The sequence below is a fragment of the Balaenoptera acutorostrata genome, chromosome 4, assembly GCF_949987535.1.
Source record: "Balaenoptera acutorostrata chromosome 4, mBalAcu1.1, whole genome shotgun sequence".
Taxonomy (NCBI): domain Eukaryota; kingdom Metazoa; phylum Chordata; class Mammalia; order Artiodactyla; family Balaenopteridae; genus Balaenoptera; species Balaenoptera acutorostrata.
This window is the reverse complement of record NC_080067.1, coordinates 68,669,153-68,686,810: the sequence shown is the minus strand read 5'-3', so window position 1 is coordinate 68,686,810 and position 17,658 is coordinate 68,669,153. Positions and strand designations below refer to the sequence as shown.

General features: G+C 38.5%; 1 protein-coding gene across 2 annotated transcripts in view; it reads left to right on the top strand.

Annotated features, from left to right (window-relative positions):
• Positions 1-17,658, top strand: part of EHHADH (enoyl-CoA hydratase and 3-hydroxyacyl CoA dehydrogenase) — a 57,619-nt gene that overhangs the window by 20,400 nt on the left and 19,561 nt on the right. For both annotated transcript variants that reach the window (XM_007195274.3, XM_007195275.3), the window contains exons 5-6: positions 2,659-2,763; positions 15,042-15,383. In XM_007195274.3, coding sequence (XP_007195336.1) covers positions 2,659-2,763; positions 15,042-15,383 — 447 coding nt within the window. The remainder of the gene's footprint in view (positions 1-2,658; positions 2,764-15,041; positions 15,384-17,658) is intronic.

Sequence of the window (17,658 nt, the reverse complement as noted above, 5' to 3'; positions counted from 1 at the left end):
CCCCCTTTAAATGGGGAGACGTTATAAATTCTTTAGAGCCTGAAAAGGGAGTTAAAAACTAAATTTCTTGTCTTCAGTAAATTAGATTAGAAATTGCTTTAATTTACAGTGGTATGATAAGTACACTTTTAAGAATGTGAACTATTTTAAGTACCTAATGCAGAATTCATAAGAGGATGCTTACAATCAACCCAACATACTACAGAAATTCAAAGCACATGAGAGGGTTCATTCTGCAAAAGACAAAATAGAAAGGAAGCAAAGCAGCATAAAATATAGGGGGAAATCATAATAGTGTGAAATGAGTCTGTAAATTCTCAGGTTCATAGAAATGAAAGCATGTGGAGGAATATTGAGGAATTGTGTGTTCCTGCTTTCAGTATTAAGCCTGAAAGGCAAGAATATCTTGGAGGAAATCAGGAAGGAATCTGGCTTCTTTGACAAAAAGAAATAAAGTGAACTAGGATTTGCCTTTTTCAAAGGACTGCTGCTTATAGAAATATCACTATTTTTAACATGATGAAGAGAAGAGGTAAAAATAGTAAGAATATGATAGATTTTTATTTGCATAGAGAAGGTCACAGTGAATTAGAAGAAAGCTAACATTAGAATCATACACCTATCTTTTTATTTTACTTTATTTTATTTTTTAACATCTTTGTTGGACACCTATCTTTTTAAGTAGTCTGTACAATTTTAGGGGGACTTTAAAATGGCATCTGGAAAGAGTTCCATGTAGAAATTTTTTTCTAAAGCTTGGAAAAGAAGCCACAAAGAAAATTGGAAAAAATTGAGATTACCTGGCTTGGAGAAGTCTCAACTTCAGTTGCCCCAGTCTCTTTATAGTAGATCTAGGCAGGGCTTTTATTAGATTGGACAGTGGTTATTGTCTACACTCAGAGCAGAACAAGAAAGAACAAGTTTAAATCTCAGCATGAGGATTTGGGTTGGATATACAGAGCTGTGTCTTCAGGTCCTTGAAACAGAATAAAAGTACCTGAAATCTCATTGACTCCGTAAGAACAGTAGTGGTCCTTCCAACTTTTGTGAAATCCAGGTCAGAAGAAAACATTACAGCTAAAGGAATTTTCAGTTCATCCTGTGGACATCTCACCTTTCCCCTGCTCAGTTGCCCCAAAGATCCTTTTAGTACCCAGGTTTTCATATTCCATTCCATGTCCCTTTGGGCCCCTTAACCTAGAGAGTCTGATTCACTCACCCCTCACTCAAGTGATTTTGTACAGAGGAGACTTCACTCTTGAAGCCACGTGCCCACCCCCCACTGCCCTCCTCACCCCAGGCGGACATCTGGAAGCCCGTTTTTAAAGGCATTTCCAGAAAACTGCCCAAATATTGCTGTTACAGAGTGACCCCTGCCCAAAATCATTGAATTGTCTATCTGATCAAGAAAAGCCATTGGTAGCTCTCCGAAGCACTAATAAGAACTGGGAATGGAGGGTTTGTCTCAGAGATGGCATCCACCAACACTCTGTAAGAGCAGCAAAGACCATGGAGTTGTTGCCAGCAAGACTGACTTGGTGATTGCTCTTCAGAAGCCCAGATGGTGCGGGTAAACAAGCAAGCAATGTGTCTCTGTCTCTCGCCTGACCCTGTGGTGAGGGAAGCTTATATCCCTTAACCTCCTGCTTCAGAGTGTGCAGATCAAATTACGTATTTATGCCTGCTGGAGAACGTGGGAGTAATGCAAACCCTTATCAAACTTCTGTAACCTCCTAGAGCTTCCAGTCTATACCAGAGGCTGCCAGTGTCACTAGTGGATGGTAGATGCTCCTGGCACCACCACCACCAGACACTAGATGTCCCCACCTGTGAAGTGAGATTTACACTGCTGCTGTTCCTTAGTGTTACTCACTCCAGCTAAAAACCCTCAATTGAGCACTCAGTTTGCCAAGCTTGGGATCATGGGACACACCCTAGTGCCAGGTCTGAAGGAACAATTGTCTGATCATCTCTGTTTCCTTTTTAACTTCCTTTTTAGCTCCAAAGCTCACGCATTAGCAATTCCACAAACTAAGGGAGGGTCGAGATGCTGGGTAGCCAAAAAATGGCAGAGGTCCACCCCACTTTTCCTGTGAAATTTTGATTATAACTTATGTGATATCAACTTAATAATTCTTTTCCCCTGTCTATCCAACTATATTTGTGTTTGAGGACTCAGTTCATAGTCAATGGCAGCCCTTGGTGTATGCTAGTATAAGAATAGATAGTACTGTTATTGCTACTACCTCTGTTATATTTTATCTCTATTATTATCAAACAATCAATCCTCATTATTATATAGAGACTTATAGTTCATAAAGTGCTTTTAATAGAGATTTATAGAATAGAAGGAAAATGTATTATTTTCACTTAATACTCAGAATTACCAAGGTAAGCATAATTATTGCCATTTACCAACGAAGAAATTGTGGTCCTAGTACAGTTCACACAAATAGTGCAAGGTAGAGCTGGAATTTGAATCCAAATTTTCTGATTACCTCTGCAGTAATCTTTCCACTGTAACAGTCAGCGTGGTGCTTGTTTATTTAGTAACAGATGTTTATACCCAGGACTAGTGAATTTTCCTACTAGAGAGAGTGATGCTTTTGGTTTAATCTCATATTGTTCTTTGATTTGTTTTATTTTGTTTTCTTTTAGGAAGACATATTTCGGCAAATGAAGCTCTTAAGCTGGGTATTCTAGATAAAATTGTGAACTCAGATCCGGTTGAAGAAGCAATCAAATTTGCCCAGAGAGTTTCAGGTAAAGAAGATAATAATAAAACTAGCACAAATTGGAAACAAGTTAAATGTCCATCTTAATAAGGAACTCCTTAAATATTTTATGGTACATCCAAATAGAATATGATAGTTTTTTTTTTATTGGAGTATAATTGCTTTACAATGTTGTGTTAGTTTCTGCTGTACAATGAAGTGAATCAGCTATCTGTATACCTATAGCTCCTCCCTCTTGAACCTCCCTCCCTGCCCTCCCCCCCTCCCCCCATCTAGGTCATCACGGAGCACCTAGCTGAGCTTCCTGTGCTTTATAGCATGTTCCCACTAGCTATCTATTTTATGCATGGTAGTGTATATATGTCAATCCTAATCTCCCAATACGTCCCACCCTCTCCTTCCCTCTCTGTGTCCACATGTCCATTCTCTACATCTACGTCTCTATTCCTGCCCTGCAAATAGGTTCATCTGTACCATTTTTCTAGATTCCACATATATGTGTTAGTATACGGTATTTGTTTTTCTCTTTCTGTCTTACTTCACTCTGTATGACAAGACTCCACATCTCTACAAATGATCCAGTTTTGTTCCTTTTTATGGCTGAGTAATATTCCATTGTATATGTGTGCCACATCTTCTTTATCCATTCATCTGTCGTTGGACATTTAGGTTGTTTCCATGTCCTGGCTATTGTAAATAGTGCTGCAATGAACATTGGGTTACATGTGTCCTTTTGAATTATGGTTTTCTCAGGGTATATGTCCAGGAGTGGGATTGCTGGGTCATATGGTAGTTCTATTTTTAGTTTTTTAAGGAACCTCCATACTGGAGGTTGATACAGTGGCTGTATCAATTTACATTCCCACCAACAGTGCAAAAGGGTTCCCTTTTCTCCACACCCTCTCCAGCATTTATTGTTTGTAGATTTTTTGATGATGGCCATTCTGACTGGTGTGAGGTGATACCTCACTGTAGTTTTGATTTGCATTTCTCTAATAATTAGTGATGTTGAGCATCTTTTCATGTGCCTCTTGGCCATCTGCATGTCTTCTTTAGTGAAATGTCTATTTAGGTCTTCTGCCCATTTTTTAATCGGGTCGTTTTTTTGATATTGAGCTCCATGACCTATTTGTGTATTTTGGAGATTAATCCTTTGTCTGTTGCTTCATTTGCAAATACAGTTTTAAAATGAATGAGAAACTCTATGTATTGACGTGGTATGAATGCCATGATGTATTGTATGGTTAAATGAAAAAAGCATCATTGTGTACAGTGGTTCAACATTTGTGTAACAAGAAAGGGGGGATGGGATTGAATGTTTATATAGGGAGAGTGTATATATGTAACTGTCTCTGTATAGGATAATTCTGTAATGATTCACAAGAGAGGATTGATGGTTGCCTCTGGGAATGGGGCTGACCAGCCAGCAGAAGCAGTTAAAAGCAGACGTCCCTTTTTATTCTTCTGTACCTTTTGAATTTTTACTGAATGAGTGTATCTTCTATTAAGAAACATAACTAAAATTTAAGAAAAACCAAGCAAACAAACATTTCAGCCATTAGAAGACAGGCTCTATAATTTACCACAATGAAGCCATGGTTCTGTCTCAGTGAGCTATGTTTTCTCTCTCTCACTGGTTTCTAACTTTATGGATTCATGACATTCCTTTAAGAGTTCTTTGGAGTGGCATTCCTAGATTTCTTTTTCTTTCTTTTTTTTAAAAAATGTTTCTTTTCAATTTATGGAGGTTGGCAGCAAGATGGAGAGGGTTAAAGAGCATCAGAAAAAATAATTGGGAGGAATGTTGGGCTCTAGGCAGTGTTCGTCTCCCTCGGTTGGTGGTAGGTAATGGCTAGGTGTCATTCAAAGGCTTCTTTTGAAAAAGTCATTCTTTTGTCCACCCTGGCAGGGACCAAACACTTCCCTGAAATAATCTTTCCTTTTGTGGCTCTAACCAGTTACTGTTTCATTTCAATAGCAAAAGCTTGAACTGGAAAGGCCAGGAACTGTAAGGAGAAAATACTGGTGACTCTAAAGAGAGTTAGCAAGGCTTTGCCCAAAAGGGAATGAGTTTCCTGCTGTCTTTCTCTGCTTTCCAGATAATCTTCACCACAGTTTCATCACTGGTTTCATTGTGCCTCCTGGAAGCACTTATTGTTTTGTTGGAAGTCATTTGGCCTACAGCAAAGGCTATTTGCATTTGTAGGTCCCTAAATGGTTTTTGGTTTGGGGCTTAAGAGAGACCCATGTCTATCATTTACACCTGTAGTTTTAGTTTGTAAAGGTCCTGATTTTGACAGAAGTTCTTTTCTTTGACTGATTTCCAGAGATTCAGATTTGAGAGTTAAGTTACTTCAAGAGATAGATGAGCATCATGGTCTGGTACATTTATAAAATGATCTGTTTTAATTACTAAAATTTATTTAGTTTTAAAAATTATTTTTACATTAAAATTTTAAACACTAAATTGTTATTTTTAAAAATTTATAAAATGGTCTACTCAATCTCAGTAATATTACAGTTTGTCCACTTGGTGGCATCCAAATATTGAGGAGGAATCATTTGCTTTAAAATTTGGTAATTTACCTGTTAACAATAGGAGAATGGTTCTGGGCTTTGGACAATTATGTATAACTATTTTAAATTATAATCATGAAAACTTTGTAGAAATGTAAAATTGTGATATAAAAATGTCTAAATACAAATTTACATATAGTCTATACTTATAGCTACATAGAATATTATGAATACAGACAAAAACTTTTTGTTGTTGTTTTTTAAACATCTTTATTGGAGTGTAATTGCTTTACAATGGTGTGTTAGTTTCTGGTTTATAACAAAGTGAATCAGTTATACATATACATATGTTCCCATATCTCTTCCCTCTTGCGTCTCCCTCCCTCCCACCCTCCCTATCCCACCCCTCTAGGTGGTCACAAAGCACCGAGCTGATCTGCCTGTGCTATGCAGCTGCTTCCCACTAGCTATCTATTTTACATTTGGTAGTGTATCTATGTCCATGCCACTCTCTCACTTTGTCCCAGCTTACCCTCCCACCTCCCCACATCCTCAAGTCCATTCTCCAGTAGGTCTGTGACAGACAAAAATGTAAAGAAAATACACAAAAATGAAAATAAGTTGTTTTTCCCCCAGAATTTCTTAAATGATTTTTGCTTTTGTTTTGACTTTTCCAGCTTGAGGTATAATTTACATACAATAAAATTCACCCATTTTAAATGAAGAGGTCGATGAATTTCTGTAATCATTTGCAGTTGTATAACCACTGCCACAATCAAGATATAGTTCTATCACCCTAAATAGTATTGTCATGCCTCTTTCCAGTAGATTCCCTCCCCTGCCCTTGGCCGCAGACAACCACTGGCCTGTTTTCTGTTACTATAGTTTTGTTTTTTAGAATTTCATATAGCATGTAGTCTTTTGTGTCTGGTTTCTCTCACTTAGCATGTTTTTGAGGTTCACAATGTTCTTTCATGTATTAATTTTTTATTCTTTTTTTGTTACTGAATAATAATCCATAGTATGGATATACCACAATATGTTTATTCATTTATCAGTTGATGAACATTTAGGTTGTTTTCACTTTGGGTGTACACAAGTCTTTGCAGACATTATATTTCCCTTTCTCCTGAGTAAATACCTAAGAGTAGTATTGCTGGATCATATAGTAAGTATATGCTTAATTCTTAAATGCTTTTTAAACTTGGTGATTAATATAAAACCATTTATGATTTGAAAGACACTAATTTTTGCCAAGCAAATCAGCGGATAGAAAAAATAATATGCTCAGATTGAATTTAAATAAGCACTTATTAAACAGCTTGTAGTATATCCTGCCTGTCTAGACGGCAATTGGGCAATCATGTATTGAAGCTTATTCTTACGTTTTGACTTATTATTTCTATTCTCAGGCATTTATCACAGAGAAATAATCACAGAAGTACACAAAGATTTGTATACAGTGATACTCACTGAAGCTTTATTTATCATTATAAAATGTTGGAAACAACTCAAATATCTAATTCTAAGAGATTAATTGCATAAAAGATGATAGATCTCAGTGAAGCAACCCCATTCAGCCATTAAAACTTCCATTTTTAAAGGAAATTGAAGAGCTTGGAAAAATGCTTACATGTAATATTAAGTAGAAAAAACAACCAGATAGGAAGTTGCACAAATGTGTGTGTGTGTTCATATGCATATTTACATACAGAAAAAAAACTACAAGGAGATATAACAGATTTTTAACAGTGGTTGTACTTGGATGGTAGGTAGTGAAGACCTTTGTTTGTTTGTTTTTTTAATGTTTATCTTTTCGTATTATCTGAGTCATTAAATTTACCCAAAGGAAAAAGGGATGCCTGGCCAGTGTGGAAGGGGTAGAGTCTAGTAGAGAAATAGGTTTAGGATTGGATGTCAGCAGGCCTGGATTATAATTTTAACCTATAGCTATATGGACCCTAACAAATCAGCTTTGGGGGCTTTATTTTCTTCATCAATGAAAGGAAAAGTTTCAGCAAAATGAGTTGGTTTCAAACCGTGTTCTGAGACCCTATGGGCTCCAGTTTTTTGTCTTGCTACAACCTGGGCAGCTCTACTGTGTCTCTTTTGAGGTTTAGGGTTTAGAATCCCAAGGAAAACTCTGGTACTTCTACTTAAAAAAAAAAATGAGTTCCACTGTTTAGAATCCTATGATTTCTTGGTGCTGCTCTGTAATAGATAAACGCTAGAGATACAAGGTAGAGAAATAGGGCATCTTACAAAATGTGTAGTTTAGCTAGACTTACTTATTTTGCATTTCATTTTCATTTGAGGTCTTGTGCTTTTCCTTTCTTTTTTTCCTTTGTTTGCTTTTAAATATAGCTATTAGACTGTGGTTATTTGGCAGAACAAAATTGATGGATTGATTTGAAGGACAGGCTTCACAAAAATCTATTATAAAAATTATATTTATGTTTTATAATAGATATTTATTATAAATATATGACATAAATCGTAGATATTTATTATAAATATATGATACAAATAGTACAGATATTTATTATAAATATATTATAAATATGAATGTATAAATATAATATAAAATATTTTTTATTAAAATATATTGATGTTAAATATATGTGCATTTACAAATTTATAGTTATGTGAAGCTAGTGCAATTGTCTTGATCTAGAGGAATGGTTCTCAAACGTCACTGTGCATCAGAATCACTTGGAGGGTCTGTTAAAACATAGATTATAGGGCCCCACTCATTACTTTCTGAATCAGTACATCTGGGATGGGGCCCAATTTGCATTTCTAACAAGTTCCTAGGCGATGTTGATGCTGTATTCTGGGGACCACACTTTGAGAACCACTGATGTACAGAGAACAAGGGTGAGAATGGAGATAACTTTTCCTAGTTTTGACTTTTTACATGCAAACACTACTTGCTGTCTTAAAGATATTAGTAAATCAATTCTGCATGGTTAAAAAACATACATGTATGGTTGCACACCTTGTGATTATACTAAAAACTCCTGAATTAACAAACTTTAAAATGGTGACTTTTATTGATGTGATTTATATCTCAATTTTAAAAGTACATGTAAAATTTTTGAGTTCTCTTTTTCCATTTGTAAAAATATTCCATTAATTCAGCCTATTCTCACTCCCCATCACTACCACCACCCCCACTGCTGAAATGTTGACTTAAAAAACTAACAAAAGGAAAAGATTAAGAACACTTATTTAGTTTCCACATCCAATAAAGAAGTTGAGAAGGAAGGAAATTTCCAATGGTCAATGTTACAATCAGCAGTTTTGGAGCCAGTTATGGGTGGGAGGGGATTGTAGGAGGTTAACATATATATCTAAAAATGTGATTTGGGAAGTAGCTGCAAATTTCTGTACAAACTTAACACGCATCCTGGAGAGTTGACTGTGGAGGTTAATTAGCTTCATGTATCTTAATGCTTTTGTTACATGAAGCCTCTTAGACTACTGCAGTGCAATGGATTTAGCAGAGCAATTCAAAATCACTTGGCCAAACCAGATTGCTTTGGCTAAACTGGGGAGGGGAGGGTCCTGTAAAACGCTATTTATTTGCATTTGGCCAGCAGCCTGCTTGTTCCCAAACTGAGTAAGAACTCCTTGTTCCCACGTGCATGATTCTGGCACGAAGCTGAAAATGTGTACTGTTAGTCAAAGATGGGCACAGGGGACATCCAAGTGGGAGCCTCAACTCAGGAACCCAGTGCTCTGTTTTTGTCCCTGTAATGAACTCTGGTCCTGTCACTATGACTGCACTGGGCTGTGTTAGCCATTTTTAGCGATTCTTATTCTGCCCAAAGACCTTGATCTGTTTAGATTTTGTGGCTTAAAAAAAAATCTTAGTGGTTTCATCTGTCTTTCTCTTCATTTTACCTTTTGCACTTTGTAATTTATTTTTACTGTCTGTGAACATTTATATAAACATGTTTCACAAGAGCAGAGTGACACTGCCATACCTAGGAAGCCTGAGCACACGTCTAAACTGGGCTTCTTTTTTATGTACCCCAGTTCTTTAGGGACCCCCCTCAAGCCTGGAAAAATGCAGTTGTTCTTTTTGTCCTTTGCAGCCCTTCCATGAGAGAGAGAGCTTATTGTTTATGAGAGTTAGAGAAAGGAGAGTCCTTTATGTCTTAGGAAACCATTTCTGTAAACTGCACATTATGTCTCTCTTTAGCCTAGGCAGAGAAAATCTCTTCCTGTTAGTTTACTAGAAAGGAAAGAGGGAAAATAATCACCTCCTTTTCTTCCTTTGGGCATGTGAGTCCCTTATTTTTTTCATTAAAACTTCTGCCTTGGAAAACTTCAAAGAATTAAGAAAAAATGTGAATGGGTCAGGGAAAGAATTCAATTATAAGCATATTTGAATCATTAATTAGTTCTTCACTTTCCCATGTTCCTGGCAGCTAATGCTGGTGCTGACCTGCTCACACTTGCCTCTCTTATTATGTAGTTACAGCTGAGTGACTTTAAAACTACCAAGACGCTAAAACTACCAGCTGTATAAGAAATACACTTTGAAAACACCATGCCTGTAGACCCAAAGTGGAAATTCTGAATATATTTTGTAGTAATAAAATGAAGTTTTAAGATAATAGCATCCTTCAGTTACAGCCACAGAACAAAAGGAATAGGAAATTGACAGGGAAAAACCTTCTAATGGTTGTGCCCTGATCCAACACTCTCCAGTGGATGTGCTTTGTTTGGCCCTAGGCTGGTCGGGACAAGTGCTCTGGGGGGCTCCCAAAATGCGCATCTGTAGTCTTAGAGGTTCTGAGTATCCCCAGAATACTAGGAATATGCCAATTGGCTAAAATTACTGCACACCATTAAGTTTTTTTCTTCTTCCTTTTTTTTTTTTAAAGTTTTTTTGATATGGACCATTATTTTAAAAGTCTTTATTGAATTTGTTACAATATTGCTTCTGTTTTATGTTTTGGTTTTTTGGCCGCAAGGCACATGGGATCTCCGCTCCCCAACCAGGGATCGAACCCGCACCCCCTGCATTGGAAGGCAAAGTCTTAACCACTGGACCACTTTCTTCCTTTTTTTCTTTCTCATCTCTTTTCAATCTCTGGCCCAGGTTAGAGTTGCCAGGAGCTACAGCTGTCCTTGATACAGTGGCTGACATATGCTCTGCTCTTGGACCTCCCAGAGGCAATACCTCAAAATCAACTATTGAATTTTTAAAAAATACTCATGCCCAGGCCCCACCCTTAAAGATTCTTAACTGAGTTCACAGTGGGGCATGGGCATCCAAATTTTTTAAACTCCTCAAATAACTCTGATGTGTGCTATGATGTTGAGAATCAGCCCCTGTCATGGTGGGGCTGGTGGTAGTGTCACAAGGACAGAGATCCAGCTCTAAGATATCCCAAACCCATCTATGCTCTGTCCCAGGAAATACTGCACCAGCCACCTGTTGTCAGATGCCCCAACACTGCCAGCTCTGCCTCCTTTCCTCTTCCACTTGTCCTCTCCCCACTGTCCTCTCCCCACTGTCTGTTCTTGTCTCTCTTTTGAGCCACCAGGGAATTAAATCAGCTGTAGGCCCTGGAAAGGTCTTCATCCTTCTGCACTGAGCTTGCTTTCCCATAAATTGAGGATTGGGTAACTCATTGGATAACTGAGCAAGTAATTGGTAGCCTGTTGGGTAGAGTTCATGTTTTTCCAACAATAGCAGGGTTAACAGGGACCACATGCTGCTACTCACCATCTTGCCTCCTTTCCTGAATCTTATTCTTATGTCATATGGGAAAGCATTAATTTAAAAATCCATTCTTTTCAATTCTACTTAGTAATCAAGCATTAAGGAAATGTTCTTGCCTCCTAGGTTAAAAAAAAAAAAAGGTTGAGATTATACAATGCCTCACAGATACAGTTCTTTCTTGTGCACATGATTATATCCAAACCTTACTCTCCCTTGGACACATAGTAACATACCAATGCCAGACTGGCTCACATTCATCTGTCTTTTTATAGTGAAACTGCTTTGTAAGCTCTGGTAGGTTTCTGGTGTAATTAACTAAGGTGTACATTTTTGATATATTGCTTTATTTTTTAAGAGATAGTAGCACTTTTTAGAAAACAGTTTCTGGAATACTATTTTAGAAAACAGTTTTGTTAAAAGTATAAATTTGTTAAACATTTATACTTTTATGTAAACTTTAAAATCATTCTTTTGAGTTATTTAAAAAAAATAGGACCACAAGGATTCTGATTAGAAATTCATATATAATATATGGAAAATGTTTATTTTATGCTATTAAATATTTATATTCAGGGACATGGGGTCATTCTTTATTAAGGTATTATTTTATGTTCTTCAATAAAATGTTATATAGACCTTCTTAAAGTTCTTGTACCTTTCTTAATAAATTCATTGCTAGATATTTTTTAACAGCCTTAATGAGGCATAATTTGCCTTTGAGTTAAGAGTTGTGCAACCATCCCCATAAATGAGTTTTAGGACTTCTCCACTATCCCCAAAAGTTCCCTCTGCCCTTTTGCAGCTTACCCCCACTCCCACCCCCAGCCCTAGGCAACAGCTGATCTTTCTGTCTCTATAGATTTGCCTCTTCTGGACATTTAAAATAAATTACATCACATCAATATGTAATCTTTTGCATCTGGCTTCTTTCAGCTTGCATAATGTTTTTAAGGTCCATTTGCGTCGTAGCATGTATCATTAGTTTGATCCTTTTTTTTTTTTTTCCTGGCTGCGTTGGGTCTTCGTTGTGGCGAGTGCCAGCTGCTGTTTGTTGTGGTGCGCGGGCTTCTCATTGCGGTGGCTTCTCTTGTTGCGGAGCACGGGCTCTAGGCACCCGGGCTTCAGTAGCTGTGGTATCTTCCTGGATGAGGGCTCGAACCCGTGTCCCCTGCATCGGCAGGTGGATTCTTAACCACTGTGCCACCAGGGAAGTCCCTTTTTTAAAAATTAATTAATTAATTAATTTAGTTTTGGCTGCATTGGGTCTTCATTGCTGCGCGGTCTTTCGCTAGTTGCAGTGAGCGGGGATGACTCTTCGTTGCGGTGCTCGGGCTTCTCATTGCAGTGGTTTCTCTTGTTGCAGAGCACGGGCTCTAGGCACGCGGGCTTCAGTAGTTGTGGCACGTGGGCTTCAGAAGTTGTGGCACGTGGGCTCAGTAGTTGTGGCTCTCGGGCTCTAGAGCGCAGGCTCATTAGTTGTGGCGCATGGGCTTAGTTGCTCTGCGGCATGTGGGATCTTCCTGGACCAGGGCTGGAACCTGTGTCCCCTGCATTGGCAGGTGGATTCTTAACCACTGCACCACCAGGGAAGTCCAGTTTGATCCTTTTTATTGCTGAATAGTATTTCATTGTATGGCTATACCACATTTTCTTTATCCATTCATCAGTTGGATATTCACATTGTTTTCAGTTTTGAGCTACTATGAATAATGCTACAGTGAGTATTCACATACAAGTTTTAGATGTTTTCATTTCTCTTGGGTAGATTCCTAGGAGTGAAATTCCTGGGTCGAACAGTAAGTTTATGTTTATCTTTTTAAGAAACTGCCAAAATGTTTTTCAAAGTGAATGTACTGTTTTACATTCTCACAAGCAATGTACGAGGGTTCCAGGTACTCCACATCACATCACCGCCAACATTTTGTGTCATGTCTTTTTGATGATAGTCCTTCTAGTGGGTCTCTGTTGGTTATCTATAGTTGCATAACAGATTTTCCCAAAATTTATTTGCTTAAAATCAAACAATTACTATCTTACAGTTTCTGTGGAATCTGGGTGTGGTTAGCTAGGCCCTCTGGTTTAGGGTTTCACAAAAGACTACATTCAAGGTATTGCAGGGGGCATTGTATCCACCTGGAGGCTTGACTGGGGAACGATCTGCTTCCAAGCTCACTCAAGTGGCTGTTAGTGGAATTCATTTCCTCTTGGTCTGTTGAACTGAAGGCCTCAGTTCCTCACTGGCTGTTGGCTGAAAGCCTCCTTCAGTTCTTTGCCTCATGGGCTTCACTGGAGGGCAGCTCACCCATGGTAGCTTGTTTCCCTCAGAGCGAGCAAGTGAGAGAGCAAGAGTCTTTTTGTCATTTAATCTCAGAAAAGACATCCCATTACTTAGAGGCTGCCTACCACATTCATTGTGGTTTTAATTTACATTTCCCTAATGACTAATGATGCTGAACATTTTTTCACTGCTTATTAGCTGTTTGAATATGCTCTTTGGTGAAATATCCACTCAAGTTTTTACCCATTTTAAAATTGAGTTGTTTGCCTTCTTATTATTGAGTCATAAGAGGTCTTTATATACTCTGGATACAAATACTTAATTGGATATTCTGTATGCAAATTGTATTCATTTTCTACTGCTTGATAACAAATTACCACAAGCTCAGCAGTTTTAACAACACAAATGTATTACTTAGTGATCTATAGGTCAGAAGTCTGGTAGGGGTCTCACTGGACTAAACCCAGGTGTCAGCAGCTGCACTCCTTTCTGGAGGCTCTAAGGGAGAATCTGTTTACTGCTCACTCGGGTTGTTGGCAGAATTCAGTACTTGTGTTGTAGGACCAAGGTCTCCATGTTTTTGCTGGTTGTAAACTGATGGCCCTTCCTAGCTTCTAGAGGTCACTGCATTCCTTGGCTCTTGGCCCCCTTCCACCATGTTCAAAGCCAGATTGTCATCCATGGAGCCAGTCCTTCCTGTGTTGCATCTCTCTGACTCTTCCTCTCTCACTCCAGCTGGGAAAGGCTCTCCTCTTTTAAGCATTCATGTAATTAGATTGGGCCCACCTGGATAATACATGGTAATCTTTACATTTCAAGGTCTTTAACCTTAATCACATCTGTAGAGTCTCTTTGCCATGTAAGGTAATATATTTATAGGTTCTGGGGATTAGGAAGTAGACATTTGGGGAGGGTGTTATTTTGCTTACCATGCAAATATTTTCTCCCAGTCTATGGTTTATCATTTCATTTTCTTAATGGTGTTCTCTGAAGTACAAAAGTCTTTAATTTTGATGAAGTCCAACTTATTGATTTTTTTCTTTCATGGATTGTGCTAAGAATACTTTGCCTAACCAAAGGTCATAAAGATTTTTCTCTTTTTTTTTTAGAAATTTTTATAGTTTTAGCTCTTCAATTTAGTTTTATGATCCATTTTGAATTAATTTTTATATATGGTGCTAGGTAAGGATCTAAGTTTGTTTGTTTGTTTCATGTGGATATCCAGTTGTCCTCAGCATGTCCTTTCTCTCATTAAATTGTTTTGGCACCTGTGTTGAAAATCAATTGGCGATGATTATAAGGATTTATTTCTGAACTCTCAATTCTCTCCATTGATTTGTATGTCTATCCTTGTGCTGATATTACACTGTCTCCTTTTCTAGGTATTTTAAAGTCTTTGTTACTGTTAAGAATGGAGTTAAAATTATTTTGAACCTAAAATATTATTAACTCAGAATGATTTTCCTTAAGCTCACTGGCAGATTAATATAATTAATCTATCACAATATTATCTTGGCCTTGAAGTAAAAAGAAAATGTAACTTTTATGCCTCAATTAGGTAACTTGAAATTGCTTTGAATCTATTAAATTCTATCTAATGGGACTAAGTTGCAAAGATGTCAGAGATTTTGGTATTAGTGTTACATTAAATATCTTGATGAATAGTATTTAATTTCATATTTTGAATTTGAACAGGTTATTATTATCATTATATACACATATTCCCTTGGTATAGGTAACATTTCCAAATTTTCTTTCTTATTTCTTTCAGATCAATCTCTAGAATCCCGTAGAATCTACAACAAGCCAATCCAGAGCTTGTCCAACATGGACACCATTTTCAGTGAAGCCCTTCTGAAGATGCGGAAGCAGCACCCTGGGTGCCTTTCTCAGGAGACTTCCATCCGTGCAGTCCAGGCCGCTGTCCAGTATCCCTATGAGGTGGGCATCAAGAAGGAAAAGGAGCTGTATGTGTACCTTCAGAGATCAGGGCAGGCTAGAGCCCTGCAATATTCTTTCTTGGCGGAGAGGACCACACGTAAGTGGTCCACTCCCTCTGGAGCATCCTGGAAAACAGCATTGGCACGGCCCATCTCCTCTGTTGGCATTCTCGGTAAGAACTTGGGTAATGTCACTCCCCAAATCTGCACATGTAAAGTACTACCATTTGCTTAGGGCCACCAGGTGCCAGGCTCTTTGCTAAACATATCACTTGTTTTAGCTAACTTGATTTTCACCCCAGCCCATGAACTATCTTTACTTTATGTGTGAGGCCTAGAAACACTAACCTGCTTGACAGCGAGCTAATGAAACCCAAGTCGTCTAATGTAGGTCTGTCTGATTCCAGACTCTGGGCATTTTTTATCTCATTTCTACTTCTTCCATGTCTCTCATTCCTGGATTTCCCAACAATGATTATTATATGTTGCACATTTCAAAGTGTGTTCTGTCACTCCTATAGCTAGGGATTTGGAATGAAGTCTATATCTTTCTGGTCCTTGCATCCATTCACTTCTCCTGGTTCAAAACCACTATCCTCAAATTCATCTGAACCCTGAAATAGTGGCTTCTCTACTTTTTCCCCTAGAAAATTTCTCAAACAAAATGTCTTCTTTCCTTAGAAGCTAGCTCTCTGATTGCCTTCTTCAGACCACTTTCCTAAACTTCACTTTCTCTTAGTCTTGGCCCAAGAATGATCTTGGGTAGATTCCAAACCTCCTGGAATAGTAAGTGAAATATTATATGTATTAGCTTGTATACAGTCTTCTGGGGGAGGAGGTCCAAAGTTTACTAAAAGCATCAACTTTCTTAACCCTCACCCAGCTCTCTAACACCAACCCAGCTTGGAGGGGAAGACCCCTCTCTACATCTTCTTAGTCTGTTGTGGTTTCAGTCAAGTTTGGGAATAAAATAATGTGTCTTTAATGCAAACACACTGTGGTCCTCTAGCACTGACTCTGTTCACTTGTGATTTTTTAAGGAGATGGATAAATAGTGTGACAAAGAACTATGAGTATCCCTTTTTTATACTCTTTCAGCAACACCAATATTTGTTTCTAGTTATGTATTTACCTGTTTCTTCTTCCTTGTATTCCTTCAAGCCAAGAATAATTAATGCAAAATAATAGTAAAAGTTTTAAGTTTATCAGTATTGTGTTTGTCAACCATCATTTGAGAATTTCCCTATTTCCTTATTATGAGCTTTTTAAAAATACATCAGGTTTGTGTCTAGCATGGAATGTTTAAAAGTTTAAGGTGTTTTTTTTTAAAGTATACCCCACATTGTTCTGAAAAATATTTGAAAAAGCATTTAGGGCTTCCCTGGTGGCGCAGTGGTTGAGCGACTGCCTGCCAATGCAGGGGACACGGGTTCGAGCCCTGGTCTGGGAGGATCCCAGATGCCGCGGAGCAAGTGAGCCCGTGAGCCACAATTACTGAGCCTGCGCGTCTGGAGCCTGTGCTCCGCAACAAGAGAGGCCGCGATGGTGAGAGGCCCGCGCACCGCGATGAAGAGTGGTCCCCACTTGCCACAACTAGAGAAAGCCCTCGCACAGAAACGAAGACTCAACACAGTCATAAATAAATAAATAAATAAACAAAAGAACGTGAATTTCTTAAAAAAAAAAAAAGCATTTAAACTGTGTAGAAGACAACGTGGATAAAAATAAAGTGAGAGAATTGGTCATTTCCCCCTTCTTCATGTTTATCCACATCCCGCTCTGCACTTCTTCTTTGAGACACAGCCTCCCGCTGCACCCTGTGTCCTCTGGAACATGCCCACAGCCTCATCTGGTTTACTAATGGCTCCCCCTCTGTCTCCTGCCTGAAACCTGGCTTACCCTGGGCACCTGCTTCTCCTGCAGCCCTGTCAAGAGAATGCTGTTGCTTCTCCCAGACTCCATGGACCTCACTGTCACTTCCCAGTTCCCCTCTCAGACCATTACCCCTTTCAGGACACTCTCCTCTGTGGTCCTGCCATCCAGTCGTATCACTTTATCCCTCCTCATTACTGTCAGTGCTCCCCTGCTTTGCCCTCATTTTAGTACCTGGATCACAGTTATCCTCTGTGGCCCAAATCCTGCTGCCATCTGGTTGTCTTCATCCTCTGTGTGAATAATTCAGCCCTGAATAACCCAGCCCTGTTGCTTCTGGGTTCCTTCACCTCCTCAGATCCAGTGACGTTCACCTCACTTCACTTCCGTGACCCACACTTATGGCTTCACCGTAGGTCTTGTCTTTACCCTGAACATTTCTCCACCTCTGAAATGTGAAATCTCACTTTTTCACCACAACCTTGTATTTTCCCACATCCCTTTCTCGGTTATTCTAACTAGTACATGTGTTACTTGATCAGCTCCTCCTATCTTTACTTTCTTCTCTATTCAGTT